At 37.2% G+C, this 25263-nt stretch overlaps 1 protein-coding gene across 2 annotated transcripts in view; it reads right to left on the reverse strand.

The window, feature by feature from the left end:
• Nucleotides 1–25263, reverse strand: part of PIBF1 (progesterone immunomodulatory binding factor 1) — a 123215-nt gene that overhangs the window by 29404 nt on the left and 68548 nt on the right. The window contains exons 10-14 of one of the 2 annotated variants that reach the window (XM_035320743.1): nt 24355–24520; nt 18303–18453; nt 11186–11276; nt 5313–5415; nt 1425–1555 (exon numbers count right to left, since the gene is read on the reverse strand). In XM_035320743.1, the coding sequence (XP_035176634.1) occupies nt 1425–1555; nt 5313–5415; nt 11186–11276; nt 18303–18453; nt 24355–24520 (642 nt within the window). The remainder of the gene's footprint in view (nt 1–1424; nt 1556–5312; nt 5416–11185; nt 11277–18302; nt 18454–24354; nt 24521–25263) is intronic. The other variant, XM_035320754.1, reaches the window with a different exon arrangement.

Consider the following 25263-nt stretch of genomic DNA (forward strand, 5'->3'; position numbering starts at 1 on the left):
TTAATTTGCTATTACTGACCAATTTTTTGATTATTTTATTCACAATTAGAAGGTAAAACCTTGCATATGGAGAGATTATTGTGATTTCCCATCTTCTGGAAAAATATAATTTATCTTTGAGGGTTTTGTTGTTATATATCAAGTCTAGGAACATAATAAAACACTTGTTTCTGGAATAAAATCAAATAATCTATTCTTACTGCATTAAAAATAAGCCCAGTGGAACATACTCTGTTAGGGACTATGAGTGAAGATTTCAGTTTATTTCTAAATGTATTAATTTTTGTATAGTTCAATATGTATAATAAGCCTTTTTAGATATTCATCCTTAAGGTTTAGCAAACACCGTCCTGGACCATCCAAACACTCTTAATGAATGCATGAGGAAATGGCCTCAAGTTGCACCAATGGAAGTTCAGATTGGATATTAACGAAGAATTTCTTCATGGAAACGGTGGTTAGACATTGAAACAGGATGATACAGGAAGTGGAGATGTTGCCATCCCTGGAGGTATTTAAGAGACATGTGGCCGTGGTACTTAGGAACACGGTTTAGTAGTAGACTTGGGTCCACCACCTAGTAGTGTTAGGATGGTGGGACTTGCTCTTAAGGGTCTTTTCCAACCTAACTGATTCTATGATTCTATATGTAGGATAAAGTATTTACCTATGGTGAGACTTACTTTTTCTATTCTTGTTGCTTTAACAGATTTATTGGAAAAACTGTGTTTTTAATGTAATTGCTTCATAATACATTTGCATTAATGTTTCATAATTATTACCAGGTGCATTTTCTAAACTAAGACACCACAAAAATGCCAAACAGATTGAACATTAATTCTTCTGTAGTGCAGTGGGACACAGCTATCCACTTCCTTGAAAATAGGGTGGCAAATTATTTTACAACAGTTTAGCTGGGAACCAAATGGTAAACACAGTTGATAAAGGTATTTGATGGTGGGAAACTGCTTAGTGATTTGAGAGTTCTGACAGCTGGACAGAACAGCAAATCAGAGTCTATACTACAGGAAGCTTGCTCATGTCACACCTGAGTTACCTTTTGCTGGTGGACTCTTCTTATGTTTCTGTGACTTTATTTCTTTACTTTTACTTTTGTACAACTGGTATGTCATTCTTTCCTTCTATTCTTCTGAACTTTCCTCTACTTCCTGAGAACTCTTCTCAACTCCAGACTCATTTTAAACCTGACTCCCTCATTCCTGCTTTTCCAAACCTAAAGCCTATTTTTATAACTGTATGAGAGAATTCACAGATGCTAGAGTTCCAGCATAAAAACTGGACTTAGTCAATGATGGAGTGTCTACATCTGCTACTTTATGGACAATAACATATTTTTTTCCATTGATAAATACATAAATTATTTTAATTTCTATTTAAAATAAAGAAACAGCAATTTTAATTACCTGACATCTTTTTCAAGTTGTGCAATACGTTCCTTCTGTAGACTTATTTGAGAATCTCTCTGTTGCACAGTTTCAATGAGGTATTTATATGGCTGTTGAACTTGACTTAACAAAGAATTTGCTCTGTCAAGCTAACAAAAAAAAGAGCATTACTAATTTTAAAATTTGTAAGGCACGATGATGTCTTTATTATTGAATCACAATCAATTATTACCAACTACATAGTAATATAAAAACCAAACCTGTTAACTCATAAAAATGCAACAAACTATATAATTTCACTACAGTCACGCTACCAGTGTCTATATTCTCCTAGTTTGCATATTTCAGTGTTTTAATTTAACAGCTTGCATTTATGAAAAAAGGAGTATACAGAAGGCCTCTGTTCGCTGTATTGACCACAAGTGACATCTTTTTAAAATAGCATACTATCACAATGGAATTTTCGTGTTGGAAATTGAATCTAAATAAAGACACAATAATAATGGAAAAAAAGTCCCTTCTTTAATCAGTTGCTGTATATGAACTGTAAAATCCAACAGGATGTTTAACATAGTATAAAAGAGGTGTCATACCTACATATAGGAAACGAACCTTTCTAGCCTTATTCCCTGCACAAATTAGGATCATTAGGAATAAAACAATAAAATGCAATGCTAAATATTAACTGATATGGTTTGTATCCTTAGCAGTGTAACAATATAATTCACTATATGATATACAGAATTAAGATCAAACATACAGATTTTAACAGTTTCAGGTGCTGGAGTACATACAAGTCACGAACACGAACTAGATTTGAAAGAAAATAAATTAAAATCTTTTAAAGTTTAGATATAAACAGGTCTAATGGAATGAATTTAATCATTAAGCTTTCCAATTAGTTTATAATATTCCTGAATAGATTACACAATCTGCATTTGCCAAATCAGACTCAGGAGCAAGTTGTGCTATGCACTGTTGTTCCAAAAGCAGAAAAACAAAACAAAACAAAATACCCACCTTCCTACAGAACTAGCCTAAGTAACATTTCAGGACTTTCCTAAGGTCATATTTTTCTCTTATTCCCAATTTTCAAAACATGAGGCTATGTTGCCTAAGTTCTTTTCCTTCCTTCTCTGATTCCATTATATTTTATTGGAGTTTTACTATAATACTCTCTACTCTGTCAAATGTGCAAAGAACTTATAACTTAATGGTTCACATTTGTTAAAAAACAGAATTTGGACAAAACTTTGCTTGTTCAACATAATGACCTTTCTAAAAGGAGAGTTATCTTCACCTCATGTTTTAAAAAGGTTTAATGAAAGAAAATAACATTGCACATATTAAAATTCATATGAATCTTTAAGTATTATTTAAATAAATTAAAGAAATTACTCTAGTCCACAGTGAAATTCCAATTTCATTGTAGAGAAGTAAAAACAAGAGGCAAACATCTTTTTGAAGAAACATATCTTCAATGAATTGGTAAGCAATAAAAAAATTAGCTATTAGTTTTCTGGCAGCACAAGCTATCAAAGAGATCCATTTCAGGAAGACAACTGAAGGAGTCTTTACATGACATAGAGATAATTTCAAGACATGGAGCATTAATGTCTAGGATGATCTAAAAATATCAGCATAAAACCTTGAGGCTGCCATTAAAGGAGAAACAAAATTAATGCAACTCTTATTTGAAGAACCTGTTCCTGATAGCCTAAGAAATTTCAAAGGATTCTGTCATCACAGTATGAAGTTCCTCACTGTTCGCCTTGATAAGACTTTAAATACTTCAGTAGGAAAGAACAAGGGAGGAGTTGTAAGCTTGTTTCAATGCTGCTAACTCATCTACTCGCTTGTTAATTTTACTAGCTAGAATGGATCACATTTACTAAAAACAGCTATCCCTTCCCCCTCCATAGTGGTGCTTTGCCGCCTAATTTGATTCTATAGACCTAAAAGAGATTGTTTTTAAACCATAATAAATTAAGCGCTAAATGCATTTCTTAAATCAGTTTTACTCATGTACACATATACAAATGAATTAAGCATTATTATTGAGCAAAAGTATTATTTTTTGTAAGCAGCTTGAACTTCTTTCTGCCTAAATGTACAAGATTCCTATGTGTTCCTGCATCATTATTTTAAGACCTGAGAACAGATAAGATTCTGCACACTTAAATAAAGCCTGAAAAACTATAATGGGCGTAACTGAAGACTGGTAAGTTTTCTTCAGCAGCTGAGCTTTTCCATTGGGTTCCAGCTTTCAGGCGGGTACCCTAGTTCCATCAAATTAATTAAAGAATGGAGAAGTGGGCATTTTCTTCTTGGTAAGGCTAAACTTTACAAGAAGATCAATATGATTCCTTTTCTATAAAGCTCTCTTTTCTGTAAACCTCAGCAGCAATTGGCTGAGAATACTGCATAAAAAAAGCCTTATAAAGAGCACCTGTTGTAGTTATTGTAATTTTTTTTCCCTTGATAAAGTTTTTAAAAGGTTGTTTCATAAATACTGCAGCAGAATCCAAGTATGGATTCCAGTATGTAATCCAAGTTCAAAACAAAAGTCGGTGCAATCACTTTGTCATCAACTTTCACTTAGATGTCTGAACCAACTGTCAATTGAAAGAATAGCAATGGGCTACCTGAGCATGATCTGTTTTGCTTTTTTAAAAAAATCAAGAAACAGGACACCTTGGAGTAAAAATCCATCCTAGCTCAAGGCATACAGTAAAAATAGCAAACATAAATTAATTTAACTTTATACAAGCTTGATAGGCTTAGTAGCTGTGCATTAGCTATCTGTACTATCTGCAAGACATTTAACTTACTACTGAATCACATTCCAATTTAAAATATACATTTATATGACAAAAGTTCAAGAAAAGGCTACAAGACATCTCATAGAAAATCTTCCAAAAATTAGGTGAAGATATTCTAGTGAAATTTAGCAGGAATTTGAATTAAGGTCAGTGGTTCTAAATATTTCATGAGTGATTTGGAAGCAAATGTAAAACCAATGGTAAGGAGAAATCTATGAAAGTGGAAACCAGACAGCTTGGGGAAATAAAGCACATATTTTATTAATGATAGTGTAAGGCTAACAATAGAAGAAATTACCAAGGATACCACTGGATTTAATCACTTAATATCTTCAAGTCAAGGACATTTGAAAGGTATATTTTAACCAAAGCAGTTAGCCTGGAAAGGTGGCAATATCTAACAGCAAATCTAGCACTTCTTTGGTTCCTACAAGAAACTTGGAAGACAATCTTAAAAATAATTTAAAAAAATAGTTTTACTTCCAGGAGATTGCAAAATGATTTTGGTTAGTGTTTATTCTCTGTGTGAGTGTAATATGCAATTTCAGCTATTACATACAGACGTTAAAAAGATCATGAAATTTAACCCATTGTAACATTGTCAAAAAGATTAATTTTAGCTGCTTTTTTTTAAATGGCTAATGTCAAACATTCCTTAGATTTGTATATTCAAACGACTCAAGAGCTGAACAAACTACAAAAGGATTTACAGAAATATCTTCAAAAGTGATTTAAGGGCAGAGCTGTGTAAAAAGTAATGAGGTATTCATTGAACAATTAACTATCAAACAGAACAAACTAGTTTGGCTAGCTGGTTTTCTGTTCAGAAATCAGAACGTTGTCTGTCTGGCCTACATTCTTGTGTAGCCTATAAAGTAATCCCTCTTTTGATCTCCATTTCAAAACACAATATAAACTTCTTTGAGAACATTTAACATAGAGTTTTGGTTAATTATGAGGCCATTTTTTTGACATCAAATAGATAATAAACACTGTTTAGAAAATATTTCATTTTATGAACAGCTGTTCTGCAATGTTTATAGTTTGTACAGATTTGATTTTTTTTTTTGTAGCAGTAATTTACCTCTTGTGAAATCTGTGTTACTTGTTCCTTCTGATGTTCCAGATCTTTTACAAGCAACGAGTTTTGCTTTTCTAGCTGCAGTAACCTCCTTGCCAAGTGAACACTGTGCCAACAAAAAGCAAGCGCAAGTTGATTTTTTTCCCAAATATTCAAAAGAAATTCACAGTTATACTTAAGAACTTGATTGCCTTGATTTTTCACCAGTATTTAAATATTAATAAATAAACTACACAGTGAAACCAAGCGGAATGGTCAAAGCTTAAAGAACAATGAAAATATTACAGAATTTAACAGCACTGAAATAACATTCCCATAGTTATGCTACTGTAGTATTTCTTACAAAGTAATTACCTGTATCATTTGTACAATCTATGCAATTCCAATAATCATGTCAGGATGTTTTAATTAATTATGAGCATTTACTTTTTTAGCACTTTAAGTAATCACTTTAAGTGGCTTCTCCTTAAATCAGTTTTAAAAAATACTCACCAATATACATTTTGTAGGGGTACAGCAAAAAATGTAATACTCGATCATTTTCTAAACAGAGGCAAATCATTTTGTCTGACATTTAATATGCCAATACATGTTATCACCACTTTATTATTATTATTTTTAATAAACTATTTAACAGACCCACAAATTAATTATTCAGATACTGGAACACCTCATCGTGTTGCACGTTTCGTGTCCAAAATTAGAAAAGTTCATCATCTATTCAGGAACACTGTTCTATAGACAGCAATGGGAAGGTTCAGCAGGCAATTGCAGGGCCTATTTCCAGATCTCTAACCTAGCCTTTCAAGTTGTTATTACAGTCATTTAGTCCTATTCAATAGAGTCACTAGAGCCTGAACATATTCCACTAAAGTGGACTCTTGGACAATGAGCTGAAATGTACTCCAGACTCCATTGACTGTATTGCTTAGAACTTGATTGACTATAATGGGAGGTTAGATGCCAAATCTCTACACTAAACCTATGATGAGATGTCTAAATTTATGTATCCTGTAATGATGGGATTGTAGGATTCAGTAGTTGTAGTGGGTTTACGTGGCAAGGTTTTGGTAGCAGGGGGCCATACGGGTGGCTTCTGTGAGAAGGATCTAGAAGCTGCCCCATGCTTGGTAAGGGCCCCACTGCTGACCAGAGCTGAGCCAATAAGTGATGTTGTTTGTACCTCTGTGAGAGCATATTTAAGACAGGAAAAAAAAACGCTGCGCCACACAGCAGCTGGGAGAGCGAGAGGAGTGAGGAACAGCCTTGCAGGCACCAAGGTCAGTGAAGGAGGAGGGGGAGAGGTGCTCCAGGCACCGGAGCAGAAGTCCCCTGCGGTCTGTGGTGAGGACCATGGTGAAGCAGGATGTCCCCCTGCAGCCCATGGAGTACCACAGTAGAGCAGGGTTCCACGCTGCAGCCCGTGGAGGAGACCACGGTGGAGCAGGTGGCCCTGCACCAATGGAGACTGCGGCCTGTGGAAGACCCCTGCCAGAGCAGATTCTGGGCTGGACCTGCAGCCCATGGAGAGGAGACCACGCAGGAGCAGGTGACCTGGCAGGAGCTGCTGCCCGTGGGTGACCCAGGTTGGAGCAGTGTGCTCCTGAGGGATGGACCCCGTGGTACGGACCCATATCTGGACCCTTATCTGGAGCTTGAAGAGCTGCTGCCTGTGGGCAGCCCACGCCGGATCAGTTCAGCAAGGACTGCATCCCGTGGGAGGGACCCCACAGCACAGGGGGCGAGAGTGACCAAGAAGGAGCGTCGGAGAAGAAGCACTATAGCCTGACCATAACCCCCATTCCCCCGTTCCCCTGCACCACTCGGGGGGAGGAGGTAGAAGATAGGGGGAAGGTGTTTTTGGTTTCTTTCCTTTGTTTCTCACTTCTCTAGCTCGTTAGTAATAGGTAATAAATCTTACTATCTCCCTATGCTGAGTCTGTTTTGCCCATCATAATAATTACTGTGCAATCTCCCTGTCCTTATCTCAACCCCTGAACCATTTTCATCCAAGTATTTTCTCCAAGCTCCTCTTTGAGGAGGGGGAGTGAGAGAGCGGTTGTGGTGGAGCTTGGCCGCCCACCCGCGTAAAACCACCACAGTGGTTTGGCTACTTATTGTGAAAAATATATCTAGATAAGCTATTGCTGTACCCCTCCATATTTAGGTATTCCAGCAACCAATCTATTATACAACTATGACATGAGAAATTCAGAGTTCTAACGATGAGAAAGACACATGGGGATAATACTCATCCCTTTTTAATGTGCCTTGAACACTCATCTGATGGCTCTACACACCAATCTGTCCTTCCCGTCAAATGTGTGCCATTTTTCAAAAACTTCTATATCAAAGAAAGTGAGGAGTTATTCCAGTTCAGATCATAGAATCTGAATGCGTACTGTCCATAAATTGAAAATCTAAGACTTTGAAGTCTCCAAATAAAATATAGCAGTGTTATCTAGTTCTTGACCACAATACTGAACCTATATGAGCCTAAGTGGCCTACAGCTGACCAACAGGAAGATTTTATTTACCCTTAAGCTGAGGTTTAGACTATGTATAGCTAGATGAGTATACATACTTTCTCTGAAAATTTGACCACTCATAACCACCATCTTTTCCTCAGTAGAAAGGAATACACTTTTAGATTTGGCAGAAGTCTTAATATTCTTCACTTGTGTTATAAACCTAAACTTTCATACCGACAATCATTTACTTTCACCTTGTATGTGAGGAATGGCTTGAAATTGGCAACAGCATTCACTAAGAGGTTGGTTCTTTCTCAGTTACTCCTGCAAGGAGCATCAGACTGTGTAAACATTAACTGAGGGATAGAGACATCCTCCAAACTAGTTATTCAGAGTTTTGTTTAAGAGATATGAGATGTGTATTAGGATCCCATCTAGTACAAAACAGAAAACAACCACTTCTCTAATATCTCTAGTTAGGGACCTAATTTTTCTGGCTACAACTATTCAGTGAACTTAACCTTAATTTTGAGTATTTAAAGATAAGCACAAGTATGTATTCCAAGTATGCTTTTCAATATGTTTTTTTGACTAGCTTAAATTTAAAGCAAAAGGGACAAAGGTACTGCATCTCCAAAGACCGGAAAACTTTGATTTCGACTACAACAGAAAAGTATGCAGTGCTCAAGGATGTGATAACTGTTAGCAAACCACTAGAGTATCCCTGCTAGCATTCTGGCACTTGGTAATTTACACTCTCCTGAACAGTTTCTATGCTCAGTGGAGGGGTTAGTGTGGGCCAGCAAGCATTACTGTTAAGTAGTTCTCATGCAGCTAACCTATGCTGAGAGTTCAATTTGAGAGTAAGTGAGCTACTACATGCCTTTCTGTCTCAGTGCTTGAGAATGTTCCCAGATGGGTTTACTATACTAGTATGGGTTTACAGTGCCTATGTCCAAAGACATGAAATAGCACAGAAAAAGTAGAGGCAAAGAGGTATAGACTCCATGACACACTGTGCTTGAATAGGTAGTTTTGTATCAAGTTTTAATCTAACACTGAAATGTGTGTTGTGAACATGTAAAAGCTATTCCTTTAGGATTCCAAAGGTCTGGAATGAAAAAATAGGTAGTGGACTCGAAAAGGATTATTGTTCACATTTGTAATAGATTCTCTTTCCAGAGAGTAGAAAATGTACCTGTACTTATTTAATTGCTCTAAACATAGAAGTTGGTGTCAGAGAGACACCAACTTTTAAGCTTTGGAGCCAAAGGCATCACACGCTTTTTCTACATGACAGCTATCCTTGAGTCAGAACAGCAGCAGGTAGACCAGACAGACACTTTTATGGCTTTTTTAAGGTTCTTAATTTTAGAAGATAATCTATGAAGTCTCCAACATCATTATGAAGATTTAAAATTAGCTTTATCTGTTAATGTCTGTTGGAACAAAAGAGGAATTATGATGCATACATTCTAACAGAGCCACTTCTAAGATCAGGAAGTTATCTTCTAAACATTTCTGAAATCCCAGTTTACTGATCATCAGATTCATCATTCAAAAGTCATTTAGCAGAATCCTTGAATGTGTACATAATCTACATCTAATAAAATCTGAACCTAATATGGTAGGAAAAAAGAAAGAAACTCAGAAAAATGCTGAAACTCAGAAAAGTTCCCAAACTATTGACAGAGGAGTAGGGAACTGAAATTTTAGGCAAAGATGCTCCCACTAGTCTCCTAAAACAGATATACAACAAGGTTATGGATTTTCTTCCCTTTTTTGGCTTAAATTTTATGCAGCATAAAAAGAAATGTTACTAGGAAACAATCTGATGAGGCATAAAAATACAAAAGAGTAAACTAAGCTATGCCAAACTTAAGTACTACATAAAAACTTTATGATTTCTGACAGAAATATGCAACTCAGTGCATGACAGGTGTAATATGATTGACAGTATTGACAACACTTACTTGAAAAACAAGTATAAACTATAGAAGAGACAGTATGCAGCCCATAAATCTTTGCTGCAAAAATGAACCGGCCATCATTTGTCCTTACTTCTCATCAGTAACTATCATGGTGTATTACTGTCCTATAGGACATTAAATCTTCTTTTTATTAAAGAAGGTGGGGGGGCAGGAGGTTAAGAGGGCAAAACCAACTAAACACACATTTGTAGCAAAAACAAACAAACAGCTATACATGACAAAAGCTGCACTTCCTGCTCCTGAAACACAGATAGCTGAATGCTAGATATATATCCTGTGGAGTTGTGCTACATGTTTATCTAGTCTCTATTCCAATGTGTCCACCAATAATGGTGGGGTTTCTCATTTTGATGGAAGAAAGTGTGGTCAAAGTCCAACACTAATACAAATTACAGTGTACTTTCCTGCATTCAAGCAAATTGCAGGCACACTCAAAATGCAAAGAATGAGTCTAATACTGAGAGAACTTGTCTTCTCTGTCAGGCTGGAGACAAAAAAAAAAAAAAATGTTACTCTGACCTGATATTGTAGAGGATGTGGAATCTTCATCTATGGAGATAATCAGAACTTAACTGTAAAAGGTCTTGAACAATTGGATTTGCTCTGAGTAGGGTGTTGGACCCCAATGACCTTTACATCCTTCTTCCAACCTAAATCACCCCACTACTCCATGAGTTTAATCTTAGGTTATGTTTTCTTTTTATACTGTATGGATACATTTTGAACAATCAAGTATTTTTTTTTTCTTAAGAATAAGTTTAAGAATATTATAAATCATAGAAAATACTGTAAATAAAACTACATTCCCTATCTTTTACAGTGAGATGTAGCCTTTATGCACACAATGAACTATTCAAATGTCACCATTATTTCTTAAAGATAATGCATAGTGTAAACTTATTATTTTAAAATTACTATGATCAAGAGCTGTGCTATTTAGCTTACATGTCATTTTTATTTATTGATCAGATAGGATCAGAGCAAACTGAAACATGTAATTGGAATCAAACACTGTGGGTGTAAAGATGAAACAAGATGCTCTAAAATTCTGGCCTTCTTAATTTCCTGACAGATATGTTTTTGTTGCAATTAAACAAAATAATTTTAAAGGTATTAAAGAACTTATTTCCTTTTATATATATATATGAAGAATGTAACTAGTACGTTTTTACAGCTGCTTAATTTTTATACAATTAAAATATGAAAAATAAGAAAAAAAATCTTAAAATAACCTAGAAAAATACCTATATGCTCATTAATATATATAGACCACATTATCAGGTCCTACTCTTTACTCTATTTCTGTATTCTTAAGTCATTAAAACGACTCTTTATGTTAACCAAACTGGCTCGTTTCTAAGATAGGACATACTACACATATCTTCATTTACTTTATCTTGAACAAGTAATTTACCTTTGTTTTAGTCGTCTTTTGGCTGTTGTAGGAACATTAGCACCATACCCATATGAGAAGAGAACCCTTTCAGCTTCAACTTCATCTTCCACTGCAAAAAAATCCAGAAAGGTACTATTATTAAAGTGTCCTTTGAAGAACAGAATTACAGTGTAAGAACTTACAAACTTCTAAGTGATTCTATTTATAATTATATACATGCACTTTTTTTTTTTTTTCTAGAAGATAGATTTTCAGTTGTTGTAAACTGACACAGCCTTTTGGGCTTTAGTCAAACAGTTTTGTTGACCATTAGCATTAATACAGTGCCTTACATTCACTCTATGACACTGGCAGGCTTTTCACTTTTTATTTTTGAATTAACATAGGACTTAATAAAAAAGTAATAGATAATATAAAATTAGGGAAAAAAAAGTCAGCGCCCTGAAATATTCACTGCTGGTATGGTCACAAAATAGAAAGTAATATTACAAACTTAATTCAGCAGAACAAAGATATGTTGCCGTTTTTTTCTAAATAATGCATTTTCTGTGCATACATGAGAAAGTAGAGGAAGATAAAATTAGTGAGTGCTTAAGCCAACTGGACATAAACAAGTCCATGGGATCAGAAGAGGCAAATCCAAGGTTGCTAAGAGAGCTGATGTCACTGCAAGGCTGCTCACCATCACTGAAAGACCGCGATGATCAGAAATTTCTGATAATCTGAGGAAAACAAATACCATACCTATCTTCAAAGAGGGCAAGAAGGAGATTCTGTGGAATGATAAACCAGTCAGTCTCTCGTCAGTCTCTGTTAAAGTTATGAAGCTAATTTCCCTACTTCCAAGTATGGACAAGAACACAGTTGGGAACAGGTTGCAAAAACAAATCATGTCTGACTAACCTGATAGCCTTCTGTGATGAAATGATTGGTAGTAAGAGGGAACAGCAGAAGTTGTTCACCTTGACTAGTGTAAAGACAAAACCTTTGATACAGTCTCTCATAATATCCTTAAAGCCAAACCAGCATCCACTGGGTGGGTGGAAACCTGGATGGACCTTTGGTCTCAAATTTGTCATACCAAGTCCAACTTTGAGTCAGTCATTCGGTATTGGCATCTCTCAGGTGTTAATACTGCTCAAAATCTTTACTAACAATGCAGATGATGGGATATTGTGCACCTTCAGCAAGTTTCAGAAAGATACCAGATTGGGGAGGTGGTAGGACAGATTGGAAGAGGACTGCTATTCACAGGGACCTTGACAGGCTGGAAAAATGGACTGACAATAACCTTAAAGTTAAGCAAAGGCAAATATAGAGTCCCAAATCTGGGATGGAGTAAGTCCAGACACTAGCACAGGCTGTGGGCTGACTGAATAAAAAACAGCTTTGCAGGAAAAGATTTGAGGGTTCTGGTGGACAAGCTGACCATGAATCAACTTGTAGGAAACAAGGCCAACTACATTAGCAAGAGTGCACACTGCTAGTCAAAGGATATGGGCCTTCAATGCTATGTTCAGTTTTGGGCTCCCCTGTGCACGGAAGACGTTACTGTATTGAGTCGAGCAGAGGGTCACCAAGACCATGAGTGACCCACAGTACATAGTTTACAAAGAGAGGCTGAGAAAGATCTTCTTGGTGTCTCACACTACCAAACGGGAAGCTACAGTGAAAAGAAAAGACAGACTTTTCTCAGAAGTGTGCAGTTATTAGGACAAGAGGCAACGACCTCATGTTGAAACAGAAATTTCTGACTAGATAAAAGGAGAGAGGTTTTTATTATGAGGGTGGTCAGATATTGCAACAGGTTACTAGGAAAGGTAGTTGAATCCCCATCTCTGGAGACATTTACAACTTGACTAGATAAGTTTCTTAAGCAACCTGATGGACCTGCTTTGAGCAGATGTTGGACTACATGACCTCTAGGGGCCTCTTGCAACATCCATGATTCTGTAATTTGCAGGCTGCCTTCTGAATTTGCCACATAAACCAATTATGATATTTTGCAAATATCAATACTTTGTGATAACAATTATTTAGCTAGGTATTTGCTTTGAACTTCAAAAATGAAAGTTTGAAATTCTAATTATAAAAGCAATACAATAAATGCAACTGTTTGAACATTAAGTTCATTCTAGTTGTGTACAAGATGACTAAGAAATTCAATTTTACTGATAAGCTGTTTGGCCTAGATCAACAGTTTTCTAAGTATTTTCACTTTTAATATTCATGATATAGTCCACGGCTTAGACTTAGCTAGCTTTGTAATGCATCTGGAAATGACTGTGAATATTGTCTTTAGTGGTAGTAACAGTAAGTTGCAAACTGTAACAGTGACCCATTAATCTCCAAATATTCCCCTATCACCATACATAACACTTGCCTTCTACTGCAACACCAATCTGTCTCCTGCAATGAGACTCCAAACATTTTGCCACCTCATCAGTCCCATGCTCCTTACATGTCCCACTCCCACATGCTGAACTTGACTTGTAGTCTCAAAGCGGCAACCTACTGCTGAGCATAGTGTCCGGTAACACCTGATCAATTAGCAACTGTCTGTGCCAATGTGCTTCTTTCATGGCTTCAACAAGCCCCTCCACAGAAGCAGAATTAGGGGATGCTTCCTCTTTTGCCACCACTTGGCAAAGCTCACTGACTTTATGCCATTTGCATACCCCTGACATGAAAGTTACTACAATTTGGAAACCTTCAATATTAACTGAAACCCTTCATAAAAATACAAAAAAAAAGTTGACATCATAATTAGTTTTACCCATTAGCTTTTTTCATATCATTAGTGACAACATTAAATGTAGTGTGCCTCTAAAACAGAATTTATGAGACAAAATAGAATCACAGAATATCCTGAGTTGGAAGGGACCCACAAGGATCATTGGGTCCAAGTCCTGGTTCCACACAGGACCACTCAAAAATCAGACCAAGTGTCTGAGACCACTGTCCAAACACTTCTTGAACTCCAGCAGCCTCAGTGCTGTGACCACTGCCTTGGGGAGCCTGTCCCAGTGCCCGACCACCCTCTGGGTGCAGAACCTTTTCCTAACCCCCAGCCTGACCCTCCCCTGTCCCAGCTCCATGCCATTCCCTCGGGTCCCGTCACTGTCCCCAGAGAGCAGAGCTCAGCGCCTGCCCCTCCGCTCCCCTCCTGAGGGAGCTGCAGGCCGCCATGAGGCCTCCCCTCAGCCTGCTCTGTGTGGGCTGAACAAACCAAGGGACCTCAGCTGCTCCTCACATGTCTTGCCCACTAGACCCTGCACCATCCTTGTTGCATGCTGTAGTACAATTGAATATTGTAAATTTACAACTCTATAGTATTCTAAATATTTATTGGCAGATTAACTCATCCAAACAAAGCAGATCTAACCTAACATCTAAATTTTAGGCAAATTGAGATTATATGATGTGTAAAAATAGAAGATAAACTAAATCTCATGAAGTTCTACATGGCCAAGTGCAAGGTCCTACGCCTGGGCCAGGGCAATCCCAAGCACAAATACAGGCTGGTCAGAGCATGGATTGAGGGCAGGCCTGAGGAGAAGGACCTGGGGTGTTGGTTTATGAGAAGCTAAACATGAACTTGCAATGTGCACTTGCAGCCCAGAAAGCCAACCATATCCTGGGCTGCATCAAAAGAAACATGTCCAGCAGGTCAAGGGACGTGATTCTCCCCTTCTGCTTTGCTCTTGTGTGACCCCACCTGGAGTGCTGTGTTCAGCTCTGGGGTTCCCAGTAGAAGAGGGACATGGCCCTATTAGAATGAGTCCAGAGGAGGGCCACAAGGATGATCAGAGACCTCAGCACCTCTCCTATGAAAACAAGGTGAGAGAGTTGGGGTTGTTCAGCCTGAAGAAGAGAAGGCTCCCAGGAGACCTTACTGTGGCCTCCCAGTACCTAAAGGGGGCCTAAAAGAAAGCAGAAGGGGACTCTTTTGTCAGGGAGTGGAGTGATAGGACAAGGGGGGATGGTATTAAACTAAAAAAGGGTAGTTTTAGATTCCAGGAAGAAAATATTTATTCAGAGAGCATGGTGAGGCACTGACACAGGTTGCCCAAAGAAGCTGTGGATGCCCCATCCCTGGAGGTGTTTAAGACCAAGTTTGGATGGGGCTTTGGGCAACCCGGTCCAGTGGGAGGTGTTCCTTCCCATGGCAGGGGGTGAACTAGGTGATCTTTAACGTCCCTTCCAACCCAAACCATTCTATGATTCTATGAAAAGCAATATAGAAATTCCAGTAAGTATGACAGAAAAACTTGACTGTTGTGGCAGTAAAAAGGCACCAGAACTTCAGAATTTTAAGGCTTAGTTACAATAGGAAATTACCTTTTTCACAAACAACCTTTCTGGTTACAAGTTCAGGGCTGTATTTCTTAGAAAAGTGTCAATGAGATTCTACTCAATAAATCCGTAACTGTCAGTAGTGTCCACATAAATGTCAGATCAGGAAGACACACACCAAAAAAATTGGAAATATAGTAGATACCAAGCCACAGAAGCATTCTGTATTGGTATGTGCTTGTGTCATCTTGTTTTTTGTCCTTCCAGGCTGTTCACCTGACACCGTGGTATAAAACGTACATTTTTGCTAGCGAGGGGAAACTCTTATAAAGTATGATTGTGAGGATAGAGATAGTCTCAATCTTTTTCTTAAAAAGCTCCAAGCACTAGGAAGCAAGACAATCAAATGACTAGTCTACAACAAAAATCCTTCAACATGAAGATTTTACCCTGAAAAGGAAGAAGAGAGAGATGCCAAGAAACTTTACTGTTGATACTCATGTGGAAACCACTCAAATGCTTTAAGGAGTGGCTATACCAATTCTTGATAGTTTCCTGAAGAGGCTGTTTCATGTTATTTCAATATTAATAAAGTGAGGCATGATGAGGGAATAAAAGTCAAAATTCAGTGATCATGCACATGCACATCACCACATGCACATTCTCCAAAGTAAAAAGTTCATATGATTATATGACAAAATACACCTTGAGCATTTAGTAAGCACAGCTTACTAAAAATTCCAGAGAATCCAATGCTCACCCCTAACCACTCAGCACCCCCAAATAGTGTAAAACAGCAGAAGATTCATAACTCAAGTAGAGGGAAAAAAAATCACATAGTATTGAAATGTAAAGAAGTGTTTAGTTTATCTTCTCTGAAATACTGATTGGAGTATTTCTAGAACACATTAAATTTTAAAATAATGGTATTTCCTTTCATTCAAATATTTTTTGACCTTTAGTTTTGACACGTAAATGCTAGGACTTAATTTGCGACATAGGGGAAAGTATTCTCTAAGTATTTTTAAAAAAGAAATAAAACAAATGTCTTTTTTTTTTTTTTTTTCCCAATTTGCCTCAGAAGTTAACCTTGATGCTGGAATTCAGTGTTAACTAGTATTACCCTTAAATTTCAGTGTCAAAGATACAGTAACAATAGTAACGAAAAACAAAGTTATTGAAACATATTAAAATAATATTGTACTATAACTCCCCTTTTTCCTCCAACAGAATCAGAAAATAAACAGTGGTTATATATAAATGAACCAGTGCATTTGTAAACTTTAATTTCTTTAAATCATATTCTTTTATGATTATAATCTTATAATCATATAAGTATCTTATAATGTAAATTATATTTAAAACACATTAGACTATTTAGGAAGAAGTTAAGAATTATTCAGTTCTGTAAAAATCTTTACTGCCATCATAAGATCAGTAAGAAAATGTAAATCTGTGTAAAAACAAACAAACAACAGTATTCTGAACCTAATTTTCTTCTTGGGGAAAAAATAGTTAAGGGCAAAAAAATCTGCATTAATACATAAATACTCCTTAGGCAAGTTCATACATACTTTAAAAACAAAAACATGTTACTGACTAAAACATAAGCATGTATATAGCAAACATACTTATGGTCAGACTGGAACCTTTGGGTTGTCATGCTATTCTAACAAGTACAAACTGCAGTGTATAGAATGAATAAAAGTACGCACACCCTAGGTACTGAAAGACTGCCAGGTGTCACTACACCCCAGTAATATATGCATAGCTATATACACTACTGTTTGCATATAAAACATTAAAACATATAAAACGTTATTTTAAATTTGTAATTTGTAAATTTGTAATTATTTTTTTTGAGAAGGAAAGGAAGACAGAAGGACAAGAATATATAGGCAGCCCCCACAGGATCAGTTTGGGAAGGACGGTGTCCAGTGGGAGGGAACCCACCTGGAGCATGAAGGAGTGGCAGAGACAAAGCTACTGACAAAACTGACCGCAGCCCCCATTCCCCATTCCCCTGCACTGCCTGGGGGGAGGATGTAGGAGAGGGTGGATGGGGAGGGGATTTTTCATAGAACCGTGGAATCATTTAGGTTGGAAAAGACCTCTAAGATCATCCAGTCCAACCTTTAACCTAGCACTGCCAAGTCCACCATTAAACCATGTCACTAAGCACCACATCTACACAGTTTTTGAAGATCTCCAGGGATTGTGGCTCAACTGCTTCTCTGGGCAGCCAGTTCCAATACTTTACAAGCCTTTCAGTGAAGAGTTTTTTCATAATATCCAACTTAAACCTCCCTGGTGCAACTTGAGGCCATTTCCTCTTGTCTTATTACTTAGTAGTGCTTGGAAGATAAGACCAATGCCCACCTTGCTATAGCTTCCTTTAAGGTAACTGTAGAGAGAGTTTTTTAGTTTGCTTTTAGTTTCTCACTGTTCTAGTCTGCTAGGGAAAGGCAATAAATTACATTAATCTCTCTTACTCTGAGTCTGTTTTTACCCTGGGACAATAATTGTTGAGTGATCTCCCTGTCCTTATCTCAACCCTTGAGCCCTTTCCATCGTATTTCCTCCCCCCCCCCCGCCCCTTTTTCTTTGAGTAGGAGAATAAGAGAACAGCTGCAGTGGAGTTCAGCTGCCCAGCTGGGTAAAACCACCACAAATTGTCATTAATATATTCTGTCAAAGTAATTACTGCATCTTAATCGTCAGGCATGAGGAGGGAGAATGGCAGACACTGTAATACTTTCCAAGTGCCTTGAGAAATAAGACGTCTTGTCAGAGCACCAGAAACATCTACAGATACAATATGATTTGTGTCATAACTTACTTTCTCCTGTTTGCATTATTATCTCATCAAGTTCTTTTTCAAGTTTTTCGTAAGTATCTAGTCTTGCCTGAAACTCAGAATTCTGTGTTTGGAGTTCAATAATGCGTGTTTCACTAGAAGACTGAAGACTATAAAATTCCTTTGTAAGCACCTGTGACAATGAATAATGAAAAGATCAGGGATTTAGCATCACAGCTGTGAAAAAGGCCAAAAAACAAACAAACAAAAAACATGTAAAATGTTCATCAATATAAAATCAAATAACAATAATGCATCAATACAACTTTTCCATAGGAGAAATCAAAATATTTTAAAAATTAGTTATTTTTTCACGTATATGATCTTGTACCAGATTACACTCAGGTATCCATTATAACACTCTCCTAAGACCTTAGTAATTCTGTGAATCCCTCTCTGAAAGAGCTACAATAATTTTAAAGTACAAAAGTTACAAAAAATAAATAGCTACAATAGCTACAATAAAATAACAGCTACAAAAATTAATACACAGCAGTCAACAAAGCATGAATACATTTCTTTTTGTTGCTTTAACTGGATTCAGATTTTAGTAATCAATCTAAACCAAGAACGTTCCTTTATAGAATGGTAAAAAGCATAAATTAAAAAAATTGTTATTTAAGATAAAGCAGATTCTTATTATTTACTTATTACTGAAAGGTAGTATGCCATTAACATTTGGGATTTAACCCACCAAGGTTAAACAAAAAGGCATATACTCAAAAGTAAAAGTTACGAAGGTCTGTATATGAACTAAAGCTTAACAAGAAAGCTAAGTGATATGGTACTTGAAAATCTAAAACAACATTGACAAATATAAAACTGACTGGAATGAAAACACATTTGGTTAGTGAAGTAGTAATCGATATGCTGCACAGATACAAACAAACAAACAAACAAACAAACAAAACCCACCAAAACCAAGTTAAAATAATAATTAAGTAGCACTGTAGCTAACTTGTGACTACTGACTTCACAAATACAATTCTGCACATTGGAGATGATCACTGAATATAGGCCTCGAGATACTGAAACAGAAACATATGCATACTGGATACAGCAGCAATACCAGATACACTGTCAAAAACACTAAAGTATGCACAATGCTCAAAGAAACAACTGAAATAATAAATAAATAAATAAATAAAAACATTTTTTTAAAAAAAACTATTGCCACAGAAGAATAAATTTATAAGTCAAAACTTGGCAACATATAAAACAGCAGTTTCCTAGTTTTAGCATGCATAAGAAGAGAAACCATGCTGAAACCCAAATAAAAACTTTTTTGTTTTTTCATGAAGCACCAAAGGTTCTAGTGACTGCACCATTAGTTAAGATCAATACTCTGTAAGAAGGTAGGATATGAAAGAAATATTAATACATTCAAACTGCATATTAGAAAGGAAATTAAAAAAATAAGAATTCACTCAAAAGGAATGAATGAAAAAACTATGGACAACAAATGTTTAAATTCCGCAATAACATTTCGTAATGAAAGAGCATTGGTTTCAAGGCATATCTCTAGAGAGGAAAGTGCCAAAAGAGTTAGTACAGTTGAATGCCAAATATTCAAGATGTTATTCAAATAAAATAAATATCCACAAAGAAAATGGAAACACAGCTCGAATTTAACTATCTTCCTCAAAGTTTAGACATGTCTGTGCAATTAAAATATATTTAGCAACCTCAAAGACTAGCACAACTGGCACTCCCAGTGCTCGTGACCACAACTAACCTCAACAGCTAAGATCTGAATGTTCCAATACAGACAGAACAACATGAAATTACATTTTATCTAAAGCCTCGTTTCCACTCTGTAATTCTGTTTCCACTCTACAGCTCCTCTTCATAAACAGCCTATGCAGGTTCATAGAAATGCAGAACCTCCAATAAGAGCATCCTTCCCCCCCAAAATTAAGAATGCCATAGCTGGCACTTGGAAAAAAAACTCTTGTTCTGTCCTGCCCAGTTTGTATCCTGCTGTCTTAGATATATACTATCAATCTCATTTAAATCTCACAAACTGGACTTGGTGATGTTTTCAGCCCTAACTTTGCACAGGTGAAGAAATTTTGTTTTCAAGTTTGTTCTGTTGCAGACTTGACACCTTTCCAATAGTAAAATAAGCAAACAGGATATGATACGTTTTTGAAGGTACGTGTTTGAAAAAGAATAAATCCTAAGTTTGTAGAGATGAAAGGGTCCACAACATTCAACTTTTTACATAATGTAAAAAAAATATATTGGGTGTAGGTGTCAAGGTGTTGGCAGCATTCTCTAGACAGTGGAAGGTTTACCTGTAGTGGCAAACATTTGCAGAGGGATGACATTTTATATATTATGTTATAGAGATTAATCAGGATCTTGACTGAGAATTTGTGATGTACTTTCATATACTGACATAATACCTTGGTGTTTTTGAGGCATAAATACTTTTCTTAGTATACTGCTGAATATAATTTCTATTTTTTTTTTTGTTGTTCTGCATTGATACTTAAAAATATCTCACAGAGTGACAATAAGGTGTTAAATAGCTTCAAATCATCAACTATGTTATAGAACCACAGAATGGTTTTGGGTGGGAAGGGACCTTAAAGATGATCTAGCTCCAACTCCCCTGCCATAGGCAGGGACACCTCCCACCAGACCAGGTTGCTCAAAGCCCCATCAAGCCTGGCCTTGAACACTTCCAGGATGGGGCATCCACAGCTTCTCTGTGCCAGTGCCAGTGCCTCACCACCCTCTGAATAAAGAATTTCTTCTTAATATCTAATCTAAATCTACCTTTTTTTTAGCCTAAAACCATTCCCCTTGTCCTATCACTACACTCCCTGGCAGAGAGTCCCTCCCCAGCTTTCCTGAAGACCCCTTTTAGGTACTGGATGGCTGCTATAAGGTCTCCCAGGAGCCTTCTCTTCTCCAGGCTGAACAACCCCAACTCCCTCACCTTGTTTTCACAGGAGAGGTGCTCCAGCCCTCTGACCATCCTTGCGAGCTGTATTTTAGAGAAGACTGTTTTAGGAAGGCTACCAATGCAAATCAGGAATACACTGGTACTATTTTCCAAATTGCTTTTCAAAACTTAGTTTTTTTTATTAGCACTACTGTTAAGGTGGCAGACTTTATACAAATGTGTAAACATACACTCTTGTTCTTCCAACTCTGTTGTGGACAGTAAAGGGGAAGAGATAATGCAGAAACAGTAATTTCTTAAATAGGATCATAGAATAATCTGAATTAGAAGGGCCCCATGAGGATGGAGTCCCACTCCTCACTCTGTACAGGCCAAACTAAACCATGTATCTAAGAGCATCGTCCAAAGGCTTCTTGAACACTGCCAGGCTTTGGGGCATGACCCCTTCCCTGGGGAGCCTGTTCCAGTGCTTGACCACCCTTTTGCTGAAGAACTTTTTGCTAATATCCAATGTGAACTTCACCTGACATAGCTTTAACTTTGCATGACGACACATTCCTTCTAGTCCTATCACCACGAAAGAGAAGAGATCAGCACCTCCCTCTCCACTTCCAGTCATGAGGAAATTGTAGACAGCTATGAGGTCACCTCTCCATCTCTTCTCCATGCTTAACAAACCTAGTGACCTCAGTTGCTTCTCCTAAGTCATGCCCATTACCTTTCACCATCTTTGTTGCTTTCCTTTGGACACATTTGGACACATATTTTAATATCCTTACTTTGTGGAGCCCCACACTGCACAAAGTAATTGAGGTGAGGCTGCACCGTTGCTGACTATAGCAGGACAGTCACTTCTTTTCACCGGTTATCTTTCTACCCCAGGATACCATTAGTCTTTTTGGCCACCAGGGCACACCCTTGACTCATACTGAGCTTGCCATAAACTAAAACCCCCAGGCCCCTTTCCACAAGGCTGCTCTCCATTCACTTGTCCCCTACTCTCTACATATATCTAGAATTACACCATCCCAGGCACTGAATCCAGCATTTGCTCTTGTTAATTTTCATGTGGTTGGTGATTGCCCAGCCCTCTAATCTATCAAAATCATAGAATCATAGAAAGGTTTGGGTTGGAAGGGTCTTTAAAGATCATCTAATTCCAACCCCCCTGCCATGGGCAGGGACACCTTCCATTTAACCAGAGATCCACAAGAACTCTCTGTAAGGCCGCTCTACCCTTAAGGGAATCAACAGTGACTCCTAATTTAGTAGCATCTGCAAAGTTACTTAGTGTGAGCTCAATTCCTGTGTCCAGGTCCTTGATAAAAGCTTCGAAAAGAACTGTCCCTAAAACTGAGCTCTGGAGAATCCCACTAGTGATTGTCCACCAGCCTGATGTTATCCCATTTACCGTAACCCTTTGAGCCCGACTCTTCAGCCAATTGTTCACCCACTGTATTGTGTGCATGTCTAGCTGTATGCTGGATGTTTTCTCTAGAAGGATACTCTGAGAGTATCAAAAAGCTTTTAGAAAGGGAAAAAAATAAAATTTTATATATATTTAAATATATATACACCTAAGCAGTATGGACCCCTGCAGCTGCTGGCACATGGACAGAGAAGACTCTAAGGCCAGTCTCATGCCAATATCTGGTACAGAGTCACATGCACACATCAAGGTACACACACAGAGTTGTGCAGTAACACAGACGTGGCTTTTTACCCCCCTTATCCTTCTATTTTCCTATGCTTGCTTCTCTTTATATCACTTACATCCATTCTTTTCCTTGTCTCTGGTTAACATGTCCCTTAACATAAGCCTGGTGAAAACGCCAGATGCTCTTTTTCTGCATCACATCATGTAGCCCATACCCCAAGGTGACCCTCTCCCATTGCCCCTGACCCACTGGTAGGTGCCCCCTGGCCCACGAGGCTCTCCTGGACAGCCCTGGGATGGTCCATAGGCAGAGGCTTGTGTCTCGGACTGTGTCACTAGGGTTCCCCCACTGCCCTTGATCCTCTGGGATCTTCTTTGTGGGGGGACTTGGTCCTTTGATGAGCTGATGGCTCCTGTGAAGAGCTACGAACAGCAAGGGCAGAGTATTGCTTGGGGTTGTCTACTTCCAATTGCTCTTCTGTGGTCCTTTGTGGGTGTGAAGATAGACTTTTTAATCATAAAGCAATATTGACTAAATGTACAATTGCACTTATTTTGGAAACACTGAGTTAAAAAAGGGGTTTCAATTGCCAGCTGTCAATGAACGTTCAGCTGTTGGAAACAGCTAGCGAGCTACTACCCTTGCGTGTATAGGAAAATAAAACCAACTTATTTTTCATCTTGCACAAATAGATTCTGAAGGATGTCAGAGATCAAATTTCAACATCTAACTATGCTAAGCTGGATTCTACTGGATGCTGTGTCCTATAAAAGGGTCTGAACTAGTTTTTTCCTAGTAATAAGTCTATAAAACAAGTACAGATATGCAAAATTCTACTAAACCTTTTTGACATATTTTAGTGTAATTAAATGATGGATGAGAACTTTAAAAAGCCTATATATGTCTACCAGTATACTTTTAAGAGAATTTCACCAAATTTTTGTTTTGCTTATTGCTGGTTTTGAAACTGTAGTATATAATTTTAAGGACTATATAATAATAATAATAAATAATACATATAAATTCTCTGTTTTGTTTCCTGACGTGAAATTCCCCTAGAACTGGTATGCAGTCTTAGAAGAACTAGATTAGAGGACAGAAAGGCTTTGTTTGTAAGGGTGCATAATAAGGACCTATTCTTTACAAGGAAGGTATCTAAATACTGACATTTAACACAAAGAGAGAATTTCCATGATTTCCAGATGGACACTGGTTATCTACAGCACAAGTCTTCAACATCTCTCCATGAGCCAGTTTTGCCTCTTCCATTTCCTTTTATTTTCCACTGAAATGGTCAAGCATAGTAAACTTTCTCATTAGGTTCTGCCTCAGCCAAATTTGGTGGAAATACTAATACAACCATGTATATATTCTTCGGTGCTTTTTCCCTAAGCTTTTTCATTTTAAATTCTAATTGAAAATGACTATGTAATGCTCTGTAAAGTGTCTTTGGATAACATACCTCCAGCTTTCTCTGATATTTCTCACATTCTATTTGGCATTGTGAAAGATTCTTAGCTGTTTCTTGTTGCATGAGTTGAACATGTTCACTTTCAAAGGACTTTAACTTACTTTGGTGAAGAAGTTCAGCTACTTTGCTTTCTGTGCCAAGCTGCATTTGTCTATACCTAAAAACAGAAAAAAAAAAAAGTTTTGGCAACTCAAAAATTATTCAAAACAAACTTAAAATGCATGCTGGTTCTGTTCTGAAATTTATAACCGATATGAAATTAAAAATAATTTTAAAAATTTAGTAAATGTTAGTACAGTACAGTTACCTATGTAACTACTGTTGCCTATATTTGAAGCATCATTAGGGAAATTCAATATGTTAATAACAACAAAACACAGTAAGTAGAAAACTCAGTCCATGGCTTTGCTGAATGTGTGGATAATGCAAAATCAAATGACAATGACCTTACAGTATACCTTAGTTTTAAAAAATCTTACATCAACATCAATTTTGTTTTCAGTACAGAAAAGTATATATTCCATACCTCTGAAATCTGTTAAAGGACATGAGAGAGATACCAAGGAAGCTGTTGTCTCCTATCTTCACCACTAAGTGTTATATATGATAGGGAGAAGTGGTATTAGACCTCAATGATACCAAGGCTGAATCCCTTTTAAAGTATGATGGGTTTCTGCTACACTGCTTTTCCCCAAACCCAAAGATAGGAAGAAACATCAGACCACAGCAGTTTATTAAATTCCACAGTCATTCAGAACCACAGGTATGAAGACTCAGAAAACAGGAATGAAATGTATTTTTGTTAATATATATGTGAGATAGCAGGTGACGGATAAGTATTAGTCCACTTAGAAGTGGAATTCAGTTTATCTACTCATTATACTTAACAGGCAATCTCCA

The sequence above is a fragment of the Oxyura jamaicensis genome, chromosome 1 (genome assembly GCF_011077185.1).
Source record: "Oxyura jamaicensis isolate SHBP4307 breed ruddy duck chromosome 1, BPBGC_Ojam_1.0, whole genome shotgun sequence".
Classification (NCBI taxonomy): Eukaryota; Metazoa; Chordata; class Aves; order Anseriformes; family Anatidae; genus Oxyura; species Oxyura jamaicensis.